The sequence below is a fragment of the Topomyia yanbarensis genome, chromosome 2 (genome assembly GCF_030247195.1).
Source record: "Topomyia yanbarensis strain Yona2022 chromosome 2, ASM3024719v1, whole genome shotgun sequence".
In the NCBI taxonomy this organism is placed as follows: domain Eukaryota; kingdom Metazoa; phylum Arthropoda; class Insecta; order Diptera; family Culicidae; genus Topomyia; species Topomyia yanbarensis.
The window spans coordinates 85,163,033-85,176,330 of record NC_080671.1 but is presented as its reverse complement, the minus strand read 5'-3'; the positions used below and the strand labels follow the sequence as shown (position 1 = coordinate 85,176,330).

At 39.0% G+C, this 13,298-nt stretch overlaps 1 protein-coding gene across 1 annotated transcript; it reads right to left on the bottom strand.

The window, feature by feature from the left end:
- Positions 1-8,900: 8,900 nt before the first annotated feature.
- LOC131683689 (transcription factor Adf-1-like) lies at positions 8,901-10,373 on the bottom strand. The gene is made up of 4 exons (XM_058965901.1): positions 10,253-10,373; positions 9,974-10,196; positions 9,641-9,797; positions 8,901-9,568 (listed from the first exon to the last, which is right to left on the bottom strand). Exons 2-4 carry the CDS (start codon positions 10,185-10,187, stop codon positions 9,010-9,012), a joined length of 930 nt encoding a protein of 309 aa, XP_058821884.1. The 5' UTR covers positions 10,188-10,196; positions 10,253-10,373; the 3' UTR covers positions 8,901-9,009.
- Positions 10,374-13,298: the final 2,925 nt, after the last annotated feature.

Here is a 13,298-nt window from a genome sequence, read left to right as displayed (position 1 = left end):
CCATAGACATTTGGACAAATGAACGGTGGTAAAAATATAATAGATATAAAACTCACTGGTTGAGCATTCGACCACCAAAGCATAGCTAATTACTGCTTTTATAAAATAGTTTTTATAGTAATTTATGGTAATCTCTGAAATTTATTCCGTTCAAAATAACGGCAATAATTAACATTGAAAAACAACTCGGCAACTTCAGCTGTCAAACATTTTGAAACGGTAGAAGAATTTTTAGCAAAGGTCACTTTTCAGATTCAAATTATTATAGGTAGTTTATTACCTCTGTTTAATAAGACATAGTTCATGCACATCCATACGAAAATGTATCTTTGTTCCATAGCACTTTTTTGGATATTGTTATAGAAAATACGATGAAAGGGAAGTTATTCTCCGGAATACGAAATGAAAAATTCAATTCAAATTCTTGCGATAATGGATTTATGCTCCCAATAAGGACCGTTTGTTGTGGATATTTTTACAGCTGGCCGTTTCCTTGCCAGTAACAATGAGCCTTCTTAACACGAGTCGTGGCTTGCTAGCGAAGAGCGTTCCTTCTAGGAACTAACGAGCGCGTCCCCGGCGGCAAAAAGCTTGTGATTTTTACGACGTCCAAACACACACTAGAGAATTTTTCCTATAGACAGTAACAGTTCGGTTTCATGACACGTCCGGTGGAGTGGGCCGTTTTAAGGACACGTTTCGTTTGCTAGTCATGATGTTGCTCGTTCGTTACAGCCATGATGTTGCGCGTTTAGTATGCGAGCAACGAATGACACAAGCTATATCAGTTGGGTGTTCTAAATCGACTAAAAATGATTGCAATCCATCTAATACTAGCGGGGTTACAAGCGTGAAAACCTTACATAGTACGTAGGTTCCTAACCTTACAAATTCAAATTCTCAATATAGCCTCAAACTCCCCTTCATATTGCGACAAAAGTCGAAGTAAGCTCTGATACCAAATTTCACATCATATTACGTTTTCCCCTTAATCAAGGTTACTCGCTCAACACCAGTAGAAATGCTATCTCAAAGTCTCAATGTAATTGACCGACTAGCTATACTCAACTGACTCGAAAGCAAAGGTGACTCAATTAGCGGTGAGCGGAAGAGTAAAAGAGGGAATGCTGCTTAGTAATAGATAAGAGGATTTTGAATAAGCTTACATTCTATTGTTCGTTCTAATCCATACATGCTCTACTATGCCTAATCATCACTCACTTCTTCGCATCGGTGGGGGCCCCGTACTGTCACTGCCTACTGCATACACGAAGTCGATCGATTGGCTAATTCTGTCAAGCGACGATGCTTGGTCCTCACGGCTGCACTGGTCTGTCGATCTGCTACGCAACACTCTCATGCACCATTGATGATCACAAGGCGGTGTGTTGTCGCGCTTGCACTTTGGTTCCGCGTCGCACTGCTGCACCGACGTTGACCTCCCCTGTCGATGGTTAGATTGGCACTCTCTCTCTCTCTCGATCACGGGTACACTTTGGGTCAGATGTGCCCTTCATCGACCATTCAATCAGGAGCTTGGAGACCGCTGACACGGCTTCTACTTGACGATTTAGGGCTAAAAAGAAAAGGCCCTCTGATGAGGAGACGTGGAGTGAATTTCCGATCATCAGATCCGTAATAGGCTAGTTTATTACCTGATGAAGGCCTTTTATTAGATTGCAGGATGATTTTCTGATTCTTTCCATCGAGAGAGACAAACACTAAAAGCGCAAAAGAGGGTTTCAGCTGAGACTGACACTTCGAGGTTGTGTTTTCTCACCTATTGTGCGACTTGCTGTTGCTTGCCGGTGTGCCGTCCCGTGTGTGTACCTGGTTCTATGCAACTGCAGTCATCATTTCGACATGCAAGGAAATTGATAATAACGGCCTATTAGCAGGGTAGTCTACTTGCATGTTATGCATATTACCTTGTCGAGAGTTCGTTGGCGAAGTGGCGAAATCTACTCCATGCGAGATGGATGTCGGGTGATGATGATGCCTTGTGGGATTAATCAATTAATATTTGTTCCCTGATCAATTTTTAGGGTAATTTACCTTTCCGAGGCCTTAAGGAGTGGATTAGGTGGTCTTGAGGATCACACTCATTAGCTTTATTTGCACTCACGTGGGAATTTTGGTACACAGCACTGAGACGAATATTGCAATGGCTTTGTTCCAACCACAATGATCAAGCTTTCTTGTCGGTCGTTAACTGTTTCGGTCTCACCGGCTGGGTATGCGCGAGAGCGAGATCGATCTATTTTCGACGAATTATATTCATCGATTCTATGTTTTGCGACTACGAGAGGAAGTGGAGATGTTGTGTTGGAGAGTTGATTGCGTTTATTCGGCACTCGAAGAAATAGTTGCTCCATTTTTGTCGGCATAATTTCAAAAGTGTAACAATCATTTGGATAATTTTTGACCCCCGCCCACCAGGCTTGTTATTCGCTCACACAATGTGCCACAAAGAGCGAAATACATCGATAAAAATAGAGCAGCACAAAAACACTGCGATGTGCAGAACACCGCACAAAGAGAAACTTGAAAACGAAAATGAGTAAGATCTGTGCACAAAGAACTGCACACTTTCGTTCACCTCACTGGAAAGCAGGTAGGAAGGCGAATCAAACTACAATTCAGACAAAATTTGATCGAAAGAACGTTTTTAAAATGTTTATTGTTGCCTTCTCTGCTTCCATGCGCGTGGGACCAAGATGCACACTAAAGAGCCTCTTTATTTCTACTCTTTGTGGTGTGCTGCCATGGAGTAGAATGCACGTATGGGAGCAACACATATCGGAGTGAAGAGGTTTATTGTGAAAGAGAAGAGCGGTGGTTCGCATGAAAAGTGCAAAAAGCGTTTTTTATTCTTCTCTTTATATGCTCTGAGGTGCATTACATCCCTGCCGCCCACTAAGCTTGAAGTTTTTACCACTGTCACTATGGGACAATATGAGTGAAAAAAACCTATTTTAATCCACCTAGCGGTGCAATTGTGCCTTTCTCAATCATAAATTACGAGAATGTGTGCGTTGTTTATATTCATTAAAAGCTTTTAAATGCATATATTACATTTTATTATTATACATCACATGACAACTATATACAGGAAAATAAATCATTATTCGAGTTCTAAAATTTTGAAAAAGAAAAACCAGCCACGGTAATATTGAACTGAAAAACCTGTTTCAATCCACCTAGCGGTGCAATTGTGCCTTTCTCATTTCTCTAAACTATGGCACGGAGGCTTTTTATGTTCAACATAATTGTGGAAATGTCCATTACATTCTTAGTACACTTTGCACTTATACACAATGGCATGCCAGCCACGAACTTGATGAGCTACGTGTCGACGGTGAAACACTTGAAACAAAAAAATATCATACTCCATTAGCCTAAGCAGCATTAGATCAATGATATCTGCTTGCTAACTCATTTTGTCATGCGGGGGTGGGTATGTGAGGAGGACGAAAGTCCCATGAACGAACGACTTCCCAGCTTAAATTGGTATGCTTTGTGATATAGTGGTGGTTTAAAGATGATGGGGTTGAAAGGGAGGGGTATGAGGGCTGGATGCGTGTTCGTACTTATCACCCTGTAATTCCGGAACCGGAAGTCGGAACCATTAGAAATTCAATAGCAGCCTATGGGACCGTTGCACCTTTCATTTGAGACTAAGTTTGTCAAAATCGGTTCAGCCATCTCTGAGAAAAATGAGTGACATTTTTGGTCACATACACACACATATACACACACACATACATACATACACACATACATACACACACACAGACATTTGCCGAACTCGACGAACTGAATCGAATGGTATATGTCACTCGGCCCTTCGGGCCTCCGTTAAAAAGTTGGTTTTCAGAGCAATTGCAATACCTTTCTATTGAGAAAGGCAAAAAGGTGCAAAAAGTCGATTTTTATGAAAAAATTTTTTTTTTCGAGATGACATAAAATCTCGACGTTTCATGCATTTTAAAGATGTTTGGCATCAAAAATACGAATTCGATTTCTGAAATTTCATAGGGGCCCCCCTTTGAAAAAAAAATTGAGTTCCGGCTTATATGGGAATTTCATATGTGACCGGACGATTTAGTCTATATTTCCGGACCCATATAAGCGATCCGTACGAAACTTTATAGACATCTATGGGGATATTATAGCTATCATTTGGGACTAAGTTTGTGAAAATCGGCCCAACCATTTCCGAGAAACTGATATGAGTTTGCTAGTTATGAAAGATGGCCGCTTTTCCCGGGCACTTCCGGAACCGTCTATGGTGGTCAATGTAGTCAACGAAAGTTTGTTTGGCCGTCGGTGACCTAGAACTGCAAAGTTAAGTTATTTTAGAGACATTTTAGCGAAATTTTTACCTTTTTTGCTTCCATCGGGGTATCGGTTTGAATCACAATTTGCTATGTGATCGCACGCCACAACCCGTAACTCCGGAACCGGAAGTCGATTGGGGATAAAATTTAATAGCCATTTACGGGGACGCAACATCTTTCATTTGAGACTAAGTTTGGTTGATTCGGTCTAGCCACCTCCGAGAAACCGATGTGACTGTTAGTCTGAATTTGGATACTTCCGCCGGAGCTTCCGGAACCGATGATGGTGGCCAATGTGACCAAAGAGACTTTGAATGGCTGTTAATGACCTAGTACTACAAATCGAAGCAGTTGTGGTCACATTTTGGAAAAATTTTCACCATTATACATTCATTGCAGAATTTCTTAAAATCGACATTTTCTGCGTGATCGTACTCATCACCCTGTAATTCCGGAACCGGAAGTCGGATCCATTAGAAATTCAATAGCAGCCTATGGGAACGTTGCACCTTTCATTTGGGACTAAGTTTGTAAAAATCGGTTCATCCATCTCTGAGAAAAGTGAGTGAGATTGTGTTCGCGTACACACACACAGACGCACATACACACACATACATACACACACAGACATTTGCCGAACTCGACGAACTGAATCGAATGGTATATGTCACTCGGCCCTCCGGGCCTCCGTTAAAAAGTCGGTTTTCAGAGCAATTGCAATACCTTTCTATTGAGAAAGGCAAAAACATTGAGAACCGATTTATTTACGCATGCTTAACTTTTAAAACAGGTTTAACGCATCGGTAAACCAGATTTAAAAGTTAAGCCAGGGTGAAGAAACCGCTAAAACTTTTGAAGTGGCACTCAGTGATGCTAGACTGTAGTGATATGAATTCCGTAGATTTGCCCTACACAGAAAAAACAAAGAAATTTATATAGACTTTTTCAATCGATTTAGGGGTTGTGTGCCAATAGTTAAAGTTGTATTCAAAAATGAATATTGATGCAAATTTATAAGTAATTATAGATTTTTTGAAGCCTCGAAAAGAAGGAAAGGAAAATGTCTTCAGCTGGGAATTAATAATAGTATTTGAAAAGGGATATGTTCGATTCTTGAATAACGCAGGAAGTGAGGGTTTTGGGGTATTTTGTCCACAAATTCCCCAATATTGAATGACATCATGTTTTGCGACTACGAGAGGAAGTGGAGATGTTGTGTTGGAGAGTTGATTGCGTTTATTCGGCACTCGAAGAAATAGTTGCTCCATTTTTGTCGGCATAATTTCAAAAGTGTAACAATCATTTGGATAATTTTTGACCCCCGCCCACCAGGCTTGTTATTCGCTCACACAATGTGCCACAAAGAGCGAAATACATCGATAAAAATAGAGCAGCACAAAAACACTGCGATGTGCAGAACACCGCACAAAGAGAAACTTGAAAACGAAAATGAGTAAGATCTGTGCACAAAGAACTGCACACTTTCGTTCACCTCACTGGAAAGCAGGTAGGAAGGCGAATCAAACTACAATTCAGACAAAATTTGATCGAAAGAACGTTTTTAAAATGTTTATTGTTGCCTTCTCTGCTTCCATGCGCGTGGGACCAAGATGCACACTAAAGAGCCTCTTTATTTCTACTCTTTGTGGTGTGCTGCCATGGAGTAGAATGCACGTATGGGAGCAACACATATCGGAGTGAAGAGGTTTATTGTGAAAGAGAAGAGCGGTGGTTCGCATGAAAAGTGCAAAAAGCGTTTTTTATTCTTCTCTTTATATGCTCTGAGGTGCATTACATCCCTGCCGCCCACTAAGCTTGAAGTTTTTACCACTGTCACTATGGGACAATATGAGTGAAAAAAACCTATTTTAATCCACCTAGCGGTGCAATTGTGCCTTTCTCAATCATAAATTACGAGAATGTGTGCGTTGTTTATATTCATTAAAAGCTTTTAAATGCATATATTACATTTTATTATTATACATCACATGACAACTATATACAGGAAAATAAATCATTATTCGAGTTCTAAAATTTTGAAAAAGAAAAACCAGCCACGGTAATATTGAACTGAAAAACCTGTTTCAATCCACCTAGCGGTGCAATTGTGCCTTTCTCATTTCTCTAAACTATGGCACGGAGGCTTTTTATGTTCAACATAATTGTGGAAATGTCCATTACATTCTTAGTACACTTTGCACTTATACACAATGGCATGCCAGCCACGAACTTGATGAGCTACGTGTCGACGGTGAAACACTTGAAACAAAAAAATATCATACTCCATTAGCCTAAGCAGCATGGTATATGTCACTCGGCCCTCCGGGCCTCCGTTAAAAAGTTGGTTTTCAGAGCAATTGCAATACCTTTCTATTGAGAAAGGCAAAAAGGTGCAAAAAGTCGATTTTTATGAAAAAAATTTTTTTTTCGAGATGACATAAAATCTCGACGTTTCATGCATTTTAAAGATGTTTGGCATCAAAAATACGAATTCGATTTCTGAAATTTCATAGGGGCCCCCCTTTGAAAAAAAAATTGAGTTCCGGCTTATATGGGAATTTCATATGTGACCGGACGATTTAGTCTATATTTCCGGACCCATATAAGCGATCCGTACGAAACTTTATAGACATCTATGGGGATATTATAGCTATCATTTGGGACTAAGTTTGTGAAAATCGGCCCAACCATTTCCGAGAAACTGATATGAGTTTGCTAGTTATGAAAGATGGCCGCTTTTCCCGGGCACTTCCGGAACCGTCTATGGTGGTCAATGTAGTCAACGAAAGTTTGTTTGGCCGTCGGTGACCTAGAACTGCAAAGTTAAGTTATTTTAGAGACATTTTAGCGAAATTTTTACCTTTTTTGCTTCCATCGGGGTATCGGTTTGAATCACAATTTGCTATGTGATCGCACGCCACAACCCGTAACTCCGGAACCGGAAGTCGATTGGGGATAAAATTTAATAGCCATTTACGGGGACGCAACATCTTTCATTTGAGACTAAGTTTGGTTGATTCGGTCTAGCCACCTCCGAGAAACCGATGTGACTGTTAGTCTGAATTTGGATACTTCCGCCGGAGCTTCCGGAACCGATGATGGTGGCCAATGTGACCAAAGAGACTTTGAATGGCTGTTAATGACCTAGTACTACAAATCGAAGCAGTTGTGGTCACATTTTGGAAAAATTTTCACCATTATACATTCATTGCAGAATTTCTTAAAATCGACATTTTCTGCGTGATCGTACTCATCACCCTGTAATTCCGGAACCGGAAGTCGGATCCATTAGAAATTCAATAGCAGCCTATGGGAACGTTGCACCTTTCATTTGGGACTAAGTTTGTAAAAATCGGTTCATCCATCTCTGAGAAAAGTGAGTGAGATTGTGTTCGCGTACACACACACAGACGCACATACACACACATACATACACACACAGACATTTGCCGAACTCGACGAACTGAATCGAATGGTATATGTCACTCGGCCCTCCGGGCCTCCGTTAAAAAGTCGGTTTTCAGAGCAATTGCAATACCTTTCTATTGAGAAAGGCAAAAACATTGAGAACCGATTTATTTACGCATGCTTAACTTTTAAAACAGGTTTAACGCATCGGTAAACCAGATTTAAAAGTTAAGCCAGGGTGAAGAAACCGCTAAAACTTTTGAAGTGGCACTCAGTGATGCTAGACTGTAGTGATATGAATTCCGTAGATTTGCCCTACACAGAAAAAACAAAGAAATTTATATAGACTTTTTCAATCGATTTAGGGGTTGTGTGCCAATAGTTAAAGTTGTATTCAAAAATGAATATTGATGCAAATTTATAAGTAATTATAGATTTTTTGAAGCCTCGAAAAGAAGGAAAGGAAAATGTCTTCAGCTGGGAATTAATAATAGTATTTGAAAAGGGATATGTTCGATTCTTGAATAACGCAGGAAGTGAGGGTTTTGGGGTATTTTGTCCACAAATTCCCCAATATTGAATGACATCTTTGCTCTACGCTGCAAATCATACATTTTTTGCAGTTTTTCTAATGTAAATAAAGCATTTTTATAGAACTCTCAGAAAAGTCCATACCCAGTCAAATCATTCCGGAACCGGCTTGGAATCCTGAATGGATTTATTGTGGTTTCCAGTTCAAAATCCGAAACTGATTGAGTCGGAATCGCTTGTTGTATTTGAGCGGGAATCAATTCTGAATCCACTCAGGATTCCGAGCCGGTTACGGAATGGGTTGAATTGAGTAGCTGCTTGGAAATCCATTAGTGTAAAATAACCACGCGCACAAATATAAAAAAGAAAACTTAAACCAAAAATTATTGACTGTCTGTGTACAATGTAAATATAATCCCTTAAATCAGAACAAAATTGTTCTTGTGACTTCTAAGGAGAGTAGACATAATCCAACAAAGAGAAACAAATGTAAATCGGTACTAATTTACAATAAATCTGAGAGCTGTTAGAAGCCTGCCGGCTCCCAGATATTAGTTTTGAGTTCAAGTTCGTTCGGAAGTATAGTCTATTAATTTCCTAACGCGTTACTTAAATGGGACATAAATATTTCGTTTAATTCATTTATGCTCTATATTTACATTTCTATGAGACCAAGTATCACTACATTTTTTTTAAAATATCCATGGTAAAGCATCTACATATGGCCGCTTCAGGTGACATTCCTTCTCCTAATCTCAGATCCACAATCAACATCTCCAAACTCCACTTCATACAGCAACTGTTGAATTTTTAACTTCACCAAAGCGTTCTTTCGCATCGAAAGTCTCTTCAACACCGGTGCACAACTCAAAAGAAATCTCTCGTCTGGGTCGGATACACCCGAGTTCGAACTGCACGGATTGACAACATCGCCACCGCCGGCAGAATCCACCAGTTGCATGCTTGCGATTTTTTCATCCCCCTGTGACAAATTCAGATCGAGCTCCTCGTGTATCACTGCTGATGCCACCGCACCCTGTTCAACTTCCACTTCTTCCTGTGGAGATTCCTGTTTTGCCTCCACGGCATAGGTGGTTGTGGTGGGAGGTGAAGTCGCCTCCACTTCTTCGTAAACGTATTCAGTTTGATTATCGTCAAACTGTTCCTCGATAGCGTCCTCGCAGGTGATGTATTCTCCCTGTTCGGTAATATATTCCGGTATGTGGATGATTCGAGTTCTTTCTGATGCAATTGTTTCCTTGTCACTAGCTGAGTCAGTTTCAGATATCCTAAAATTTAAAAAAATGGATCCAAATTCTAATGGAATAGAAATTGCAATGGCGCATAAAAACTCTACTTACCCATACAACTCTACGTGGGACCTTAGAAAACTCATATGCTCATAATATACCCATTTCTTTCGTTTCAACCCAGGTATTGTGTCAGCCAGTATCTCCTGCCGAAAATATTTGATGAACGTGTCACGCAAACTTTTCCATCGCTTTTTACAATTCTCCACTGAAATCAAAATTTGAAACAATTATCAATAGTTCCGCGCGATGGATATTTTTTTAATAAATATGCGCGCTTTTTCAGCAAAAGGTGAACGGCTTAGCTTATGCGCAAAGCTGACACTTCCGGTCATGTTTCGATTGGTGAGAAGCGACGCCTTCGAGCAGCTATTCAAACGATACCTTTCACTCCCAACGCATTCGCAATTTCCGCCCATGCATTGTCCGTGGCACCCGGTTTTCGATAAGCCTTCAATGATTTGTCATACAAAGCCGGCCGCAGTTTCACCTGGTGGATCAGAAACTCCTCCTGGACGCTTTTGGTGAGCAACGATTGGCGTCGCCGCTGCTGCTGGTGCTGCTGTAGTAACTGGTCTCGCATCTGCTGCTGGTGCATGTCTTGGCTCTGCAAAGGAACTACTGTTATTCTTTTTTCTACACATAGCTAATTAGTTATTATACGTAGAATAAAACCAGTTTAGATATAATTGAAAACGGTCTTCCAAGCGTAAAATTACTATATATTTTTAAATACTGCTACCTCAAAGCGCCGAAGCAAAGCTGTGATTGACGTTTATTTGACGGCGATGACTTGCTGCGATGCTGTCAGAAAAAAGCAGCGCCCTGTGGAAAATAATCCCCAAAGCTACGTTACACATACGGCATCAGAGCACGATACGCCTGTGGAACGTAACGAGAAGAAACAGAAAATCCAATTAGATTTTGCGCACAGCAGCTCTGATGTGGTATATTTAATAAAGCGGTTAACTTTTGAAGCGGCACATTTTGTGCTCAAAATAGAAAAGTGTGTTAAATTTATTACATTTTTTTCCTAAATTGTCCTGTGTTAATCCAAGCTGGATTTTTTTCTGGCATTTTTAATACCAAAAACCATTTTTCAATAACTCACCATAAATATAGAATCTCAAGAGACATTTCTTTGCTTTGAATTACCAGTTGAACTTTCGAAAATAATAAAATGCGCATATATCTTTTGCTTATTGGATGCGTTTTTGGTCATGTATATCAAAATGGCGCTTGTGGTCCTTTGGCAGGACAATTGTGCATAGAATTGAATTTTCTATTTTATTATATTATTATCGTCACGTAACGAATGATAGTCCTTGTATTACCAGCGGTGTATCTAAGGCTCAATTATTGGTAACAGAGAATCAGTTACTTTAATTAGAATATTGGGGAATCAATACCTTACATGTGATTTCAACTTCCATGAAAGGTCAATTAGTTTAGCTTTATATCTTAGGTTTTTTATCCAACGACATTCCACTGCAGCACATTTTTAACACAAAGATTTTCAAAACATAGCTAGAACGGATTTAGAATATGTTAGCACAAATTAGACTGTGTTTTGGTACAGAGAGAAATCTTGCCATTTTCAGAACACATCTTACCTTTCTTCTGACCAATTCTATCTGATTCTCCTTCTTCATTACAGGATGATTTCCGTTCAATAGCATTTCCCACGTTTCTCATATCAAATATATAGTTTTAGATGATAGTATAAAAATAATATTATTACCTTTGCAAACCATTAACCCTACAACGCACAGTAGTCCCAAAGAGCAACAAAGGGGTTTTTAGATTGCGTCAAAACTGTTAACTTTAGCAATATGGTACCTTCGAGAAAGTTTCTTGGAATAGAACTCCCATTCTTTCTGTCTTATCGGATTAATGATTAATCCCCCTAATTGTGACTTACGAAATTTTAACTCTCTATTATTTATGCTTTTTGAAATATGGGGCATCATTTGTGAAAGGTCCCTTAAAACTTTTTTCTATTATTTAAATGTTCTACAACATTGTTTGGACTATCAAACTGCATTACTTTGCCGAAGACGGAAATTTGCTAAAAGCAACGGTTTCGTGACTTTTTATATACGTAAACGATTTAGAGAAACACGTTCGTACCCCAGAACTAAAATCGCTCTAATATACCTAATTTTTATTGAATTTGTAATTGAATTGGCTAGATTTATTCTAAAATCATTCGTGAAGCAGCCTGTTCAAAAATATTCGTGTTTTGTCAATTTATTATGCAATATTTCATTTTTTATAGAACTTAAGTCTTTAAAATACGCCAAAATTCCCTTTTTTCCTTAATATTGCTATAACTCCGGTAGTTTCTAACCGATTTTGACCATCTATACGGCGTTGTGAAGATTATTAAATTGCATTTTGAACAAAGAGTAAAAAGTGTATTTATGCCTACGCTACAGCAATATGCAGTAACGAAGATAAAACAGGAAGGCGTCCAAGGTACAGGTAGAGCCGGTGCATTGCACGTTTAAGTATGTTCTACAGAGGATGACGAATCGAATGGTGCGTCTTGCACATTATATACAAATCATATCCACAAATGTGTTTGCCTCTTTCATCCGCAATAGCAAAAATTACGATAACGATCCAGGCTCATCTTTTAGTTACTTTGCTATAGTAGCTTTATTATATCAAATAACAGATTCTATTGTTCAACTTTGTTGAAGCATATACAATAGTACACAAGTTTCTCGCTTACTATGTATCGATATTTTGCTTTTAAAAAATGTCAACGGTTTTTGTGGGATACATTCGTACCCCAGACACTGTTAGGTTGGTCAAATGAAACAAATTGCTTGCACCTGCTAAAATGTAAGCTTACGATAAAGATTGCATGCAGTTAAAATAAACCGAACGGAAAAACAGGAATTGCAAATAGCTCTGGGGTACAAATATACCCCACAAAACCGTTGAAGGGTTAATGTAGGAAGAGCAGGAGTTTGTTTTTGTTCTTAGCCCAATAGTTAAACAAAAAAATTCGTATGAACCCTTCAGAAAAAAAAACTCAGGCGTAAATTTCATTTTTTGAAAACGCGGATCTAAATTAAAAAAAAAAAACAGTTGGACCATTGTCCAACTAAAAAGCATCTGAACGTCAAAATCTCGTGTCAAATTTACTTTGACAATCAATCTGACAATATTTAGAGATGTGAACAGATGTAGTTACACTGCAAACATCTCCTTTGGAGAGTTTTTGACATTTGTCAGTCGGTCCAACTAGCGAATCAAATTCGTTAGTTGGACAAGGCTGTGGCCCAACCAGCGAATCACGACTGTACAGTAATGTTTCGATTATATCACGGTCGGTCTGTATTTTAGCGTGATATATTTGAAGCGTGATATATTCAAAACAAACCAAAAAATTACATTCAAGCATTAATCCATGTATTTAAACAAAAAGTAATAATAAGGTCAAGTTAGTCAAAAGAATAAATCATAGTAGGGTAATGGGCCTATTTTTGCCATACTTCTATAATCACACTACCCATTTGAAGCCGATGGCAACGTCTGCCATCTTTGTTCAGCGCATTGGGTAAAACGATATGGCATCAGTGGATAATTTTTCCCCACACAGCTTCACCTTACGTAGCATATATCGTTCCTTAAAATAGTTGAATTGCCCAAAACTAAACTTAAAGGAATCTGCCAGATTAAAATTTTGGACAAATAT

What these genes read in the sequence shown, in the direction of transcription:
- LOC131683689 (XM_058965901.1), bottom strand. Translation starts at nt 10,187, where the DNA reads ATGCACCAGCAGCAGATGCGAGACCAGTTACTACAGCAGCACCAGCAG. An exon ending in GAATGCGTTGGGAGTGAAAG is followed by an intron (nt 9,798 to 9,973) that starts GTATCGTTTGAA and finishes TTTTGATTTCAG; the next exon opens with TGGAGAATTGTAAAAAGCGA. An exon ending in TCCCACGTAGAGTTGTATGG is followed by an intron (nt 9,569 to 9,640) that starts GTAAGTAGAGTT and finishes TTTAAATTTTAG; the next exon opens with GATATCTGAAACTGACTCAG.